We start from the raw sequence: 13,051 nt of genomic DNA, 5'->3' as shown, positions 1-13,051 counted from the left end.
ACAGGATAAAGACCACTTCGGTCAATTAACAAAAAGAAAACATCGGCAACTTGGCTCGCAAGTCGCAAAAGGTCATGGCAACATAGCTCATAAACAAGGTATGTCTCGGTACAACCGAGAAAATGAAGAAAACAGATGCTCCATCCTTAAGATGCTTGCATAACCGGATACAACACCCGCTCATTCAATGACAGCAAAGGAAACCTGACAGGCAGGTAGGGGTGCAGGATATTCCCATAACGGCGAACACAAATCCTCCATAAGGAACTGAAGACATCCCAGGAACTCGATGACAAGATAGTCTACCCCCTCTGGGGTAAGACATTACCTCCGATCAGTACCAATGATCTAATCTCACTCGGAAGTGGAAGAGGCAATCCGAGACCGAAATAGGTGGGTAGAGTAGCCCGTAGCCGCTGCCATAATCCTTAGATAATGACAGTCATGGCTATATAACCATATATACCGAAGCCGAAGAGCGGTATAGAGGAAAAGAAGATGAGAAACAATCCGTCAGAATTGACGGAACCACTTCTTCATTCAGCTCTTGTCATCGCGCTGGCGCAAGCGGCCAACACCGCCGCGGACAGTGTCGCGAAGACTGAATCCTCCGAACAACCAGTCGTTCGAGTGACGACCGTAGTGGTTCACGGTTCCGCTGTAGCGACGGTAGTCGTCACTGGATTTGCGGGAGTGGTAGGCGTCGGATCTGCGCTTTGTGGAGTGGGTCTCCTTGATGGAAGAAGGGGAAGCCGGGGGGGACATTTGGGTGGGGCTCTCAGAGCGACGGGGAATGCTGATGCGAGCCATTTTGTCGCGTTTGAGGATGTAGGTGCTCTCTGAGTCGGAGCGACGCGTGCGTGTGGTGGTTGGGATGTCGCTAGGAGCGGGGGATTTGGACCGAGAGCGAGAGCGGGAAACGAAGAGTCTTCCTGCTTTCAGGGAGAGGTGATTGGACTTTGTTTGAGATTGAGTTGAGGTAGTGGGCCTTTCTGGAAGGCTTGAGGAAGAGTTGGATGAGGAAGTAGTGGTTGTATGGGAGAGGGAATGCTCAATGCTTGTCCGCTGTGGTTGCTGGATGTCTACTTGGGGAGCAGTAGTGTTCTGATCTTTCATCGCTTGAAGGAAGAGAAATAGAGAAGCTTGGTACTATTAAGGTAATTATCTAAGAAGCAGAGATAATTGTTGCTGACTAGAAGAAATCCCCGAGAAGCACGGGGTCCCGAGGGTTATTTATGTTTCTAGTCGGCCTCTCCGAACGGATTCTGCTGACAACCATTTATCTTTTAACTCATTCCCCTCCTCGGCCTATCGCGATGGGAGGCTGTCAAATTGGCACGCGGCCCCCTGTCGGAGGTGACCGTGCCGGCGAATGGGAGGATGCCAACACGACGTCGGGCCCCATCGATAGGGCTTTAGCTTGGATTCTTGTTTCTCTTTTTGTCTCAAGTCGGTGAGGGTCCTGGGGAGACCCACCGCTCTGCCCTACGAGGTACCCGACCTAACCAATCACCAGCTGCGACCGACCCGCACAACCCATGAAGAGGCTCGAATTCACCGCTTCTGCCTGGAAAAGTCACCCTTCCCTTTAGTCACTCCCCAACTCCGTACAATGGAAATTATTCTGCCTGATTGTCGTGGTTTCCTTCCCATCCCGAATACGAACTGTCGTGGTTCAAGACAATCTGTCACCATCCGTCGGGCAGCTGTCTTTTTTCTTCCTCCCGGAGGATATGAACATAAGGCCAGTCAGAAAACGACTCGGGAGATAACCCCTCACTTGGACAAAACAACACGACATGTTCAGCTGATGCATTCCGGGCTAAGACAACGCCCGGCCCAGAACTAGTTTCTAGCGTACTTCGAGAAGACACGCAAAAACCAAGTCATTCATTCTTGGCCCCCACTCGTACTAAATTTGACAACCACAATCTGACTGGCTACTGCGTGAACAAGATGATGACAGGAAATTCCTACACGGGACTGGTCCTAGGGCTGAAAACTGGCCAGGATCCACGGTCGGCGTCCCATTACTGCTGACAACATACCGCGGTATGGGCCTGTGGAAACCAGGTAACATTGTTTTCTAAAATTGATCTCAAACATACCATCCCGCGGAGATAGCTATCCATTTTTCCAAATAAATCGACCAATGCAACCTTGACTTGTGCATTCCGCCCGGATATCGGAACATTCTTCGCTCAACTTGAGGCTCTATCTTTGCCCAATGACATCATGATTGGCGCGCCCCGTTTGCCAAGAGGTTCAGTCATCGGCACGCTCGTTCCGTGCTGGTCCGAATGGTCGGACTTGTCCTCCTCTTCTGTACGGAGTATGTCGGGGTTCTTGGTCGATGCTGATAGGTCCGGTGGTAGGGCAATACCATGGGTGCCCTCAGGGTATGTATGTTAAGGCCGGGGTTACTGGGGTAAGGTAAGATCTGACAGGTTTACTATGTTCTGAATTGAATGGATCATCCCATACAGTAATACTGTGTGAATTATGGATATCATACTTGAGACAAGTCGCTCGTCTAATTTTTTTTTTTTTTTTTTTTTTTTTTTTTTTTTTTTTTTTTTTTTTTTTTTTTTTTTTTTGGTTTATTTTTGTCCTTTTCCTCTCTGCCGTTGCCCGATTTAAAAGCAGTTCGAACGCCTCCCCATTATGATGCCGCTCTAATGCAATGCAGATGACTCCATCCCCTTCCAATCCGCAAGGATCTTATAAACACAAAAACCAAATTACCAACTGCAAGCATGACAATGATGGTCAACAAAGCAAACTACAAAATTGGAGCCCATGAAAAAGAAAAAGAAGAAGCGGGAAATCACTCCTCGGTAAGCGTCCACAAACTTGCACTCGGCCGCCTCCAAGACCGCGGCTGCTCCGAGTGACACCGGCGATGGTTTCTATCAACCGCCAAATGCTTAGGCAGACTGGAAAGTTCCCGACCTCTATCAGGGGCAGCTGGCTGCATAACAGGTTTCTGCGGCACCCAGTATGAAATAACGACGTTCTGACCGGCAGTAGTCGTGGTGGGCAGGACGAAAAGCGACCGAGCCTTATCCAACGGCGGGCGGATCATACGCCGCAAGGATCCAGAGCCAGAGCCATAGCTGCGGCCGGTGCTGGGGATGGTGTGTTCGACTGTGGTCTTCGAATGGGGCCAAATGCGATAATGGGGGCGAGTGGCCTTGGGAGGAACGATTCCTGCGGACGCAGCATCATCTTCGATATAGTCGCCCGAAGCAAGCGGAGTGAGAAACTGTTGTTCGAGTTCAGTCTGCTGCTCTGCCACTCGCAAAAGTGGAACGTTGCGACGGGGCCCTGGTCCACAGTATGGCCAGGAATGGCGTCTTCTGTGGTGGAGTAAATGCGGCATGCCAACAACGTAACGCTAATAGAAACTTGGAGAAGGAACTAATCCACTAGGAAAGAAGGACAGATTTATAGGTAGACTAGCGAGGAGAAGAGAACTTGAGAAAATAGCTAAGCCCAGGCAGAACCAAAACGCTAATGGGTACCTTTGAAAAAGGCCGGTATTGAGAACCCTCCTCAACGAAAGTCCCAAGTCTCGCAACGTCTATTCATAGCGCAATGGACACATCTCAATAGCGGTAACAAAAGGGCGTAGGCAGTCAGGATTATAAAGCAGCTCCGCCCCTATTGGGTTGGTCATGCGGCCTGCACGTGCAAGGCGCACGAGTCAAAGGGTGTAGTATACGATCGCCCGGGTGACTCGTCCGGCGACTGAAGATCCGAAGGTTGAAGACTCATAAATCAAACTAGCCCCACCGATCACACGGTACGCGTGTGTATAACGCCCTGAATTGAGTCATCGCGGGACGGAGTGGCGGACGAAAGCTGTTGACTAGTGACGAATAATGGCGGGAAATGTTGAAACTTATTCGGCAGGAACAGGTAGTACAATAGCTTTTTTTCCTGTCTTGAGATCGGGCTTACATTCTTCAAGAAAACCTATCTTCATTTTTTCCTCATCACTTCTTCTCGACCTACAACAATATATATGAGGTCCCACAGGATCCTGGGCGAGTGGGGTATCAGTCAGCGGGTGATGTGCAGTCTCTCGAATCCATCACAAGTATCCCCCAGAGACCATCTTCTGGCACGAGCAGCTGTCATTGTACCTCATCCAACTGCTGCAGTGTTACATGTCAAATATAAGTATGGTGATATTGGTCTTGGAAATGACCGCAGTCAAATATGTGCATTACATCATTCTCAGATACTCACGCAATACACAAGTTGGCAATAGCCATGTTTCCAGCGATCAACAGCCGCTCTCCGTGACCACTGACTATCGGTTTTGGTACAGTCCAAATGGTCGTTCTACACATTGACGGGGCTTATCGGGAAGGTCTCGGGATATCCAGTATGGGACTCTATGATCGCACAACGTTACCAATAACGAATGTATATTCACACCGGGAGTAGTCGAGAGGTCTTCTCTTCTTTAGGGCACCAGGAACCTGGATACCTAGTTAGCAAGGAATCAATCAGGCTACTACCACTTGAAGGTTTCTTGTGCCACAAAAGACGAGTCACGTGGTCTAATGGCTCCTGATGCGATTCTGGGCGTGACTATTCTTCTTTTTATTTTGTCATATCCTTCGCATTTATCTATCGATCTTTTAATTTCAATTCTTCTTCGTTTGTTTACTTTTACAAAGGTTGCTAGACGATGGTTTTAATACATCATCATTTCAAATGGTGACTTAATTGATGTGCTATCCGTGAAAATCCCATTGTCCCGAGATATAATACACAACCAGCGCTCGTAAGAACAAACCCCCAAACCAACGCCGCACCATATGCCAACCCAAAATAGTCATACGTCGTAGGCGGGAGGAACAGAGTCGCATTCCAAAGCGGCAACGAAATCATGTCGGTCTAAAAGCATCACTGTTAGCTACACATAGACACCCTAACCAAATTAATTCCCTAGAAGTATACCTTTAGAAGTAGCAAAGTTTATCGCGAGTTGTCCACCCCGTCGAGCCATGTTAGGGTCTTTCGGAGCCACGGCGAGAATACCTGCCATATTAAGGAAAGATCCCCTAGAATATTGAAGCGTTGAAAAGTCGACTCGCGTACTATCCTTGGCTGGCTGTAGAGCACCCGGCATCACAGAGACGGTCAGCCACTTGTCGGTGACATGTTCATCCCACCGTGACGACATCTGAATAGACGCCCCTTTCCGCCATAGCTGTACTTCTGTTTCACCTTTGTTTGACTTCCTGGCCCCGAAAAGGCTTTTACCTTTAGTCACTAGGGAAACAGCGCGTCGTGAGTACAAAAGTTCGTACCCGTTGGCTAGCGAGCTCATAAAGCTACGCAACAGCGGTTCCTCGTCAAACTCTGCTGTCATATTTCCGACCTTCTTCTCGCAATGGGAGAATGATACTGGACGGTCGGCTGGGTATAACCTGTCGACATGTGACGAAATATAGTCGGTGTAGAATAGGCGGGGAAACCGGACACGTAGAGTTCTGTGGTCGTATACATAATCTGTATCTCGGTAAACATAGTAGAGGCTGCAGTATTTCCAAGTCAAACGCGATTGGATGAGCAGAATGGCCTTGTATTGCTTTTGGTCCCCTGAGGGATCTACAACGTCATAGACATATCCAGAGCTGGTAGGCTGATCCCAGGAAAAGCTCGATTGGGAACACATGCTGAGAATGGCCTTTTCAAAATCTTCCACCTGCTTTTGAGACCGGAATTGTAGTCCGAGCCCGATGTTAGGGCTATTGTCATCGTATACGTAAGAATACAAAGGGTGGTAATTTCCATCTGTCTTGGTCGACCTTTCTTGGCACGTATCTGACCATTTCACCAAGATCTGTCCAGAATCAGTGCCGCGACAGACTTGGACACGGCTCATGGGCATAAATAACTCGATGCACCACGGTGCCTGCTCGGCTACCCAAGAGCTAATGACCATGCGCCGGACAGACTGCCATGCCTCTCCATAAGACCTCTCCAGAATGCGCACTTCGCACGATTTGTGGATTACCGGGGGATTCATGGGCCTCATAGTCGGCGCTTTTAGCTGCTCAAACTTTTCGACAGAGCTCCTAAATAAGACAGTCTCAGAGAACTGATCGGAGTCTACAGGCTCTCGCTGCCATACGGCGTCAAAGTATGCTTTTGGCAGATTTATGAAATACTGCAGGTCAGACGCGTGTTGGAAAGAGACAGATACACTTTTAGTATCGAAGCGTATCACAATAGGTTCTGAGATTTTCATGCCGGGATAACCAGAGACAGTGGCTTGCCAGACTCGTATCATTTGAGCCAGATCTTCGGGCAAAACTGGTCAGTCAATTGTTAGTATTTGCCATTTAGATATAGCTGCGATCATTGCTAGGCCGATTCACTTACAGTCCCGCTGCAAACAAAGTGTGCCACTCTGGTTGCAGATCGTGATCTTTGGCTCGCTTTCCCCTTCTCTCGCAGACAGAAGGAGCATATACGGGGCACCCTTTGTTCGCATACGGAGTCTTTTGCTACCAATACCAGCGTTCACGAACGTTCGATAAAAAACCTTTTCTTCTTCATCCCCCGCGTCTTCTAGGTCGACGGTAGCCCAACGCACATTGTTCAGACCGATGATTGAATCACTGCCCTTCTCAGCGGCTTCTTCTGGCTGTAAAGGCTCCCAAATGTCCAGATTTTGAGACTGTATGATAGAGTATTCGGGGACGTCCAATGAGATGAAATGTGCGAACTCATCTTTGATGCCCTACTGAGCGATTAGGGTACGATATCCGAACGAAGCACATCATGACTTACCTCGGATAAGTCGGAGATCAGCTTCCTGTTTTCGTGTGTCAGAATGGCGTGCAAGCTTGTATCAGCCAAAACAATGTCGTATAAGATATATGATGCTTTGAGGAGATCGACATAGGCTTGATCGCCCGGGGCCCAGGACCCTGTTGGTGGAGTCACATTGCCTCGAGGGCCGACAAGGCTCGGCCTATCCGAACTGGCAAGAGCTGCCCGGGCCTTGAAACTTCGTTAATCGTCGTCGGGTTATAGAATGATAGAGGGGTAGTATCCGACGCACCTTCAAAAGCCACCACACTGCGACTCGTAGCCAATCACTTGTGCTTAGGCGCTTAATCCTCAACTCGTCCCGCACCAGGGCATCAAAGCTTCTCATAAGCTGGGGATCAGGTCGGTGGAGTTTATCGCGCGGTTCATACCGCAATGGTCGCAGGATACTTTCTCGAATTTGTACCTGCTGAAGCTGTTGCATAGCAGTTGCGACAGCACTTGTGACGGCCGTATTATCCAGCTCAGACCCTGAGGACTCAGTGCGATTATCCAAAAAGGGCTCTTCTCGTAATGCTGGGTGGATGCCGAGTTGCGCACTCTCAGAGCTTGGCATTCTCAGATGCCTCGACTCCGATGCACATGAACCAGTACGTCTAACCACATAATTATGTGACATGGAACGCTTCAGTGGGTCATTGATGGATGGAGAAGTAGTGTTAACTGTGGTTGCTGACCATTCAGACCCGCCGGAAAGAATCGATTCTGAGGCAGAGATACGAGCATGGCTCTCAACAGTCGGTAAACTATTTGCCCTCATAGGGATACCTTTCGGACTAACACGCAATGGCTCAATACGCAGTGACTCGTCCAGCTGAAAGTCATCATCTCCCGGTATTGGTGGTGTTCTCAGGACACGCTGCCCATTCGACAGCGTTTCCGGTGTGGAGGGGAAGCTTTTCTGTTCTAGAGCATCCGCCATTGATCTCTCAATTCTTGCCAAAGTTGAACTAAACCCGTAAGCAGACAACCACTTGAAAAGCCAATCTGGGATACTAACTTGCCAATTGAACTCATACATAAGCTAAGGTTGCAGGTATGGATCATGATCCTAGACTTCAAATCATCTATCTCTCCTCGTTGTGAGACCCATTTAACTCTCTGCCAGAACTGTTTACCATCACCCACTCCCAGATTCCTGTACTTGGCAACCACCTCCTTCACGTTCTGTAAAGTATTGGAGCAGGCGTTCAAGCATCGCTGTAAAGTATTTCTGCGACCCTCTTCTAGGTCGTCGAAGAAGGACGCGTTGGAATTTACGTCATCGCGGAGAGCTCGAAGAACACCTTGCAGAGAGGCTAATTCATTCACGAGCTGTTTGAAAGCTTCGGGGGCGTCACTAGTAATAAGATAGCAGTTATGGTAAAGATCCCATGCCAGCTTTGTGAGAGTGAGAATATCAGCCGCGCTTGAATCGGGGGAAGTGGCCATGGTGGCAGTTTGTTTGTCTAACGTGATTTAATGCACGAGAGCGACAATAAAACGTGTTGTAAATAGCTCAGCATGTGTACAGTTCAGTAGATACAGAGACTTCCCAGAGTTTCATTGTTGATTAGGGAGGATGGACTTTGGCCGAGGTAAAAAGATGGGATGATTCAAGAAAAGAAATAAGAGATTGTAGGGCAGATAAGCATGAAAGTTAGCACAACGTGTGTCCTTCCAATAGTAACCACGTGGGCTAGTCCGGGCAATGAGGAAGACAGAGCAGATCAGAACTTATCTGACCTGATTCCTGGCGGGAGATGCAGGGTACCGGTGAATATCATGAGGCGCGAACGCCCGGGAGGACACAGCAAAAGGTACCAAGGTTGCTTTCGCAGAGGCGCAGCACAGCATGAGATAGTAAAATCGGAGAAGAAGAGCTTCCTCAAGTGCACAAGTACTCTTTGTGGCTCATCGGAGTCAGGAGATTTATGGTTCCCATAGAGGGAAACCGGGAGCCAATGAATGGGTGTTAGAGGCGAGTCGGCTCCACAGGAGGAGATTTCTTTGAAATCTTTCTGCCAGAGCGAACAAAGACAGCAGCTCTTGTAGTTACTAGATGCGTTACTGAGTGTATGGGGGAGCAGGTCTAGACTTCCTTTTTCACTTCATTTCTTCCAGATGCGGCAAGTCAAGTCGAGTGAAGTATCATAGATCCGCAACTCGAGGGTGAACAAGAATCTGGGGAGGCTGGCTCACATGAAGAGAGAACCAAGCCATTTCCTCGTGTTTGGCCCAATCAGGCTGAGATCCTTCTTGTGCCCAAAGCCTTGCGGCTGTGGAGGAAGTTTTATGCGGGGGCGTCATTCATTGTTTGCCGTGGAGGCGATCCATTGAGGACCGCACTATCGAGCGCTCGGCTCTCGGCATTAGTGTGTGACCTGATAAATGGAATAATATAAAGAAACCTGGAGTGTTTCATTGGGCAACGAATATGATCCTCTCATAAATGAAGCCATAGTGTTATACTACTTAGGAAAGATGAAGACCATAAGGTGGTCGCCGTAGTAGTATGTACAGTACTCCGTACTCCGCACAAGATCTCGGAAGTGGGTCCGCAACTACGCCGCTGCCTCAGGCACGAGCCACGCTGTCGATCATTCTCACATTTTCAGGGGCCCAAGATTGAGATCAAATTCAGACCACGACCACAACGTCTCCAGCGTTAACCTACTGACGTGTCCATGACAGAAACCTGACATAACCACACTTGATCTTTCCTCATCGTACAACTAGTTTCTCCCCATCTGGGACCTATATTGCTGGTGGGGTATAAAAACAACAAAAGCCCAGGTCGAGCAGCAGACGCCCCAACATGTCGACTGTTGCACCTTTCACCCTCGACGTTGCGACATGTCTTTGCATCGCGTTTGCCCTTTCCTTCATGCCAGCCGCCTACATCCTAGGCCGGTCGTTAATCCCCTCCACTCACATGCGAAACCGTGTCCTTTTCTTCTGGCACGCCTATGACGCCCTCACCCACATCTTCATCGAAGGCTCATTCCTCTACGAATGCTTCTTCAGCTACACAAACCTCCCCGCTGGATTCAATCGCCCGCCCTACTTCCTCGATCAGAAGGACCGCGTATACGGAGCTGCATACGGAACTCGTCCAAGCTCGCGACTGTGGCAGGAATACGCGAAGGCCGATTTCCGCTGGGCGGCCGCCGACGCCAACGTGATCTCTCTCGAACTATTGACCGTTTTCCTCGGAGGTCCCGCAGCTCTCTATGTGTGTTATCTTCTGTGGAAGGCCTCCAGCAGCCGGACAAGTGCCGCGGCAAAAGGTTCCGCGAAAGCGAAGCTGTGGTTGGTGGCGCCCGCTCTGGCGACCGCTGAGCTGTACGGCGGGTTCATGACCTTTGCGCCTGAATGGCTTACGGGTAGCTCGCAGTTGGAGACGAGTAACCCTGTATACCTATGGTTCTACCTGTTCTTTTTCAATACCCTCTGGGTGTGGGTTCCTCTGTGGGTGTTGTGGGAGGCTACCAAGGAGCTGCGCACCGCCTTTACCAAGGCTGAAAGTGCAACTGAAGCTCGCAAGAGCAAATAAACAATATCATATCATAGATTGGCTCAGCAAATGCTTGTGAAGAAGACTGTGGTGATTAGCGTTATAGAGTTGGCAATTTGACGCATAAGCAATGGCGCTTATGGTTTCTATATTTTCCCACATATAATCATGATGATATCCCTATATATAATTAGCTTCCGATTGAATGCTTGACCGTGTGAAATGAAGCAAACATAGAGTTAATCTCAGGTTTATTCGACGAGCTTCGTACTGCATGTTACCACATATCTTGGCTATTTTCTTCAGAGACTTAAAACATATAAATATTCCAGAAAAGGAAAACAGCATTAAAGCATACAACAACTTGAGACAATCCCCTCACTCCAAATAACCATGTCACACTCACCAGGGGGCAAGTCCATTCCTCACCACCACCTTCCCGACATCACTATCCCTAACACCCTCCACAACATCCTTGATAAAATCACCCCCAATACTAGGATGTCCACCACCCATCTCCCTAACCTTCTCAGTCAAACCACCCAAGCCCGTCGCCAGAAACCCTGGTCCAGCACCCCAGACCTTCACCCCATCCGCCTTGAGCTTATGATTCCAATCCAGCATCAGGATATTCAATGCCGTCTTACTACATCGATACCCAATGGTCTCGAAATCAACCATTTTCGGCCAACCCGCCGGCAACCGCGGTGTCGGGAAGTACGATTCAGCAGCCTGGGTGATATGGGACAGACCCGCTACGAAAATTAATCGTGGATCGGCAGACTTCAAAAGGAGTGGTATGAATGTGTAGGTCAAGACATGTGTACCGGCTACATTGACGTCGTATGCTTTGGTGAAGCACTCGCGGAGCGATACATGGCCTGCGAGGAGCTCGCCGTCGAAGCTGGCGCCTGGGTTATTTCGTTAGTATTATGCTTTTGTTATGGGCAGTCTTTATATAAAGTTGTAGGATAGATGACGTACCGGCATTATTCACGAGGGTATCAATGTGGTTATAGCTCTTGCGCACTGTCTCGTAGGCTGTCTCGATAGATACATCGTCGGTTAGGTCAAGCTGAAGAAGGTCAACGCTGCTTTTCGTATCTGGGACTTCGGCCTTGAGAGCTTCCAGTGCTTTGTTGCCTTTTTCGAGAGACCGGCTGCCCAGGAAGATATGGTAGGTTGCTTTGGTAGATTGGAGCAGCGCTTTGACTGTTTCGTAGCCGATGCCGTTATTGGCTCCGGTTACTAGGACAATTTTAGATACCATTCTGGGGGTATGGGTGTATATAAAGTATACTGCTTTGGATCTTGTGGATAGTTGAATTGAGAGGTCTTCGAGGGCATCAAATAGAGTTTATATATCTTTTTCTTAGCAATACCTCCCTCTGTGACGATGTATTAAGATATCGCTTAAAGCCGAATATTGACATATCTGAATCGGAAACATCGGCATTTGGAGTGATAATGATCGATTTACAACAGATCGAATGTCTACAGAACCCATTGTCAAGTTGCGGGGATATCTTAACTCCGGTATTTAAGCTTATATACTCCGTAGCTTCGCGGGTATTGCCATTTTGGGGAATTAGCTACTGCTGCCCTATTTCACTCAAAAGCTCCACCATTACCACTAACTTAACTATTAAAAGTCACTAGAGCAATGATACTACGCTTTCACCTGGTCTATACGAGCGACTGCCCTCCAAGAGCACGTTTCAAGCTCCATGAGAACCAGAAGACGGTGCCGCTTCCAACAGTCCGACTAATCTGGGTCGTAGGATGCAAGAGAGGGCATATCAGCAGCGCTCCCTGTAATGAAGTCCATAATTCTAGTTATTATTCATATATCTAAGTCTATAAAATGTGCTCACTCCTCACCCCAATTCAACTGAAACCGATCCTGGCTACACCGATACTCCAACAGCTTAGGCCACACCTCCTTTACATCAGACGCCTCAGCTAGAATCGACCCATTCTCGGCACTGATAAACCCCTCCTTAACCGCATTGCGCACCCACGCCAGCAACCCATCCCAGTACCCATTAATATTCAACAATACAACCCCAACACGATGAATCCCCAACTGATTCCACGTCGTCATCTCCATAACCTCCTCGATCGTCCCAAACCCACCAGCCAGCGTGACAAACCCAGACCCAGGCCCGCCCTCCATGACCTTCGTCGCCATCAGCCGCTTACGCGTATGCATATCCTGCACGATTGTCGTAACCCCATACTCCGACTCGGGGATCTCATCTCCGTCCAAGGATTCGGAGACGACTCGCTCGGCTGTCTTGCCTCCCATCGCCGTTATGGAAGCCTTCCCGTTGCTGTTCTTCGCGGATACTTTGACAAGTGCACGCGGGATTATACCGTGCACGGCTTTTGGGCCGGATAGGGAAACTAGTGTCTTTGCGATCTCGCCCATTAGGCCTGAGGTGCCGCCGCCATATACGAGTTGGACATTATTTTTGTGGAATTCGTAGGCCAGAGCTCGGGCTGCTTCGAGGTGGACTGGGTCTTTTCCTGCTGTTGCGCCGCAGCTGAATATTCCCGGGGAGGGAACTGGTTAGCTTTACTGATTATAGAGCTTTTCATTGTCTATTATAGGGGCAATCGCCGATCGTCAAGGTATAGAGGGCAGGAATGGTTGACTCACAAGACGCAGACGACGGCTGGTTTATCTTGAGTCAT

General features: G+C 49.0%; 6 protein-coding genes across 6 annotated transcripts; 1 reads left to right on the top strand and 5 right to left on the bottom strand.

Annotated features, from left to right (window-relative positions):
* Positions 1-540: 540 nt before the first annotated feature.
* On the bottom strand, positions 541-1,116 carry AO090026000178 (uncharacterized protein; the record flags this gene model as incomplete). The annotated part of the gene is made up of 1 exon (XM_001821615.3): positions 541-1,116. One exon carries the CDS (start codon positions 1,114-1,116, stop codon positions 541-543), a length of 576 nt encoding a protein of 191 aa, XP_001821667.1.
* Positions 1,117-2,827: 1,711 nt separating this feature from the next.
* On the bottom strand, positions 2,828-3,382 carry AO090026000179 (uncharacterized protein; the record flags this gene model as incomplete). The annotated part of the gene is made up of 1 exon (XM_023236181.1): positions 2,828-3,382. One exon carries the CDS (start codon positions 3,380-3,382, stop codon positions 2,828-2,830), a length of 555 nt encoding a protein of 184 aa, XP_023090931.1.
* A 1,467-nt stretch (positions 3,383-4,849) lies between these two features.
* Positions 4,850-8,289, bottom strand: AO090026000180 (uncharacterized protein; the record flags this gene model as incomplete). The annotated part of the gene is made up of 5 exons (XM_023236180.1): positions 4,850-4,923; positions 4,975-6,336; positions 6,406-6,766; positions 7,091-7,808; positions 7,859-8,289. 5 exons carry the CDS (start codon positions 8,287-8,289, stop codon positions 4,850-4,852), a joined length of 2,946 nt encoding a protein of 981 aa, XP_023090932.1.
* Positions 8,290-9,655: 1,366 nt separating this feature from the next.
* Positions 9,656-10,393, top strand: AO090026000181 (EXPERA domain-containing protein; the record flags this gene model as incomplete). Its single annotated transcript, XM_001821618.1, has 1 exon — positions 9,656-10,393. One exon carries the CDS (start codon positions 9,656-9,658, stop codon positions 10,391-10,393), a length of 738 nt encoding a protein of 245 aa, XP_001821670.1.
* Positions 10,394-10,756: 363 nt separating this feature from the next.
* On the bottom strand, positions 10,757-11,624 carry AO090026000182 (uncharacterized protein; the record flags this gene model as incomplete). Its single annotated transcript, XM_001821619.1, has 2 exons — positions 10,757-11,265; positions 11,339-11,624. 2 exons carry the CDS (start codon positions 11,622-11,624, stop codon positions 10,757-10,759), a joined length of 795 nt encoding a protein of 264 aa, XP_001821671.1.
* A 600-nt stretch (positions 11,625-12,224) lies between these two features.
* On the bottom strand, positions 12,225-13,051 carry AO090026000183 (LOG family protein; the record flags this gene model as incomplete). Its single annotated transcript, XM_001821620.3, has 2 exons — positions 12,225-12,900; positions 13,017-13,051. 2 exons carry the CDS (start codon positions 13,049-13,051, stop codon positions 12,225-12,227), a joined length of 711 nt encoding a protein of 236 aa, XP_001821672.1.

The sequence above is a fragment of the Aspergillus oryzae genome, chromosome 3 (genome assembly GCF_000184455.2).
Source record: "Aspergillus oryzae RIB40 DNA, chromosome 3".
Classification (NCBI taxonomy): Eukaryota; Fungi; Ascomycota; class Eurotiomycetes; order Eurotiales; family Aspergillaceae; genus Aspergillus; species Aspergillus oryzae.
This window is presented reverse-complemented; position numbering and strand designations above follow the sequence as displayed.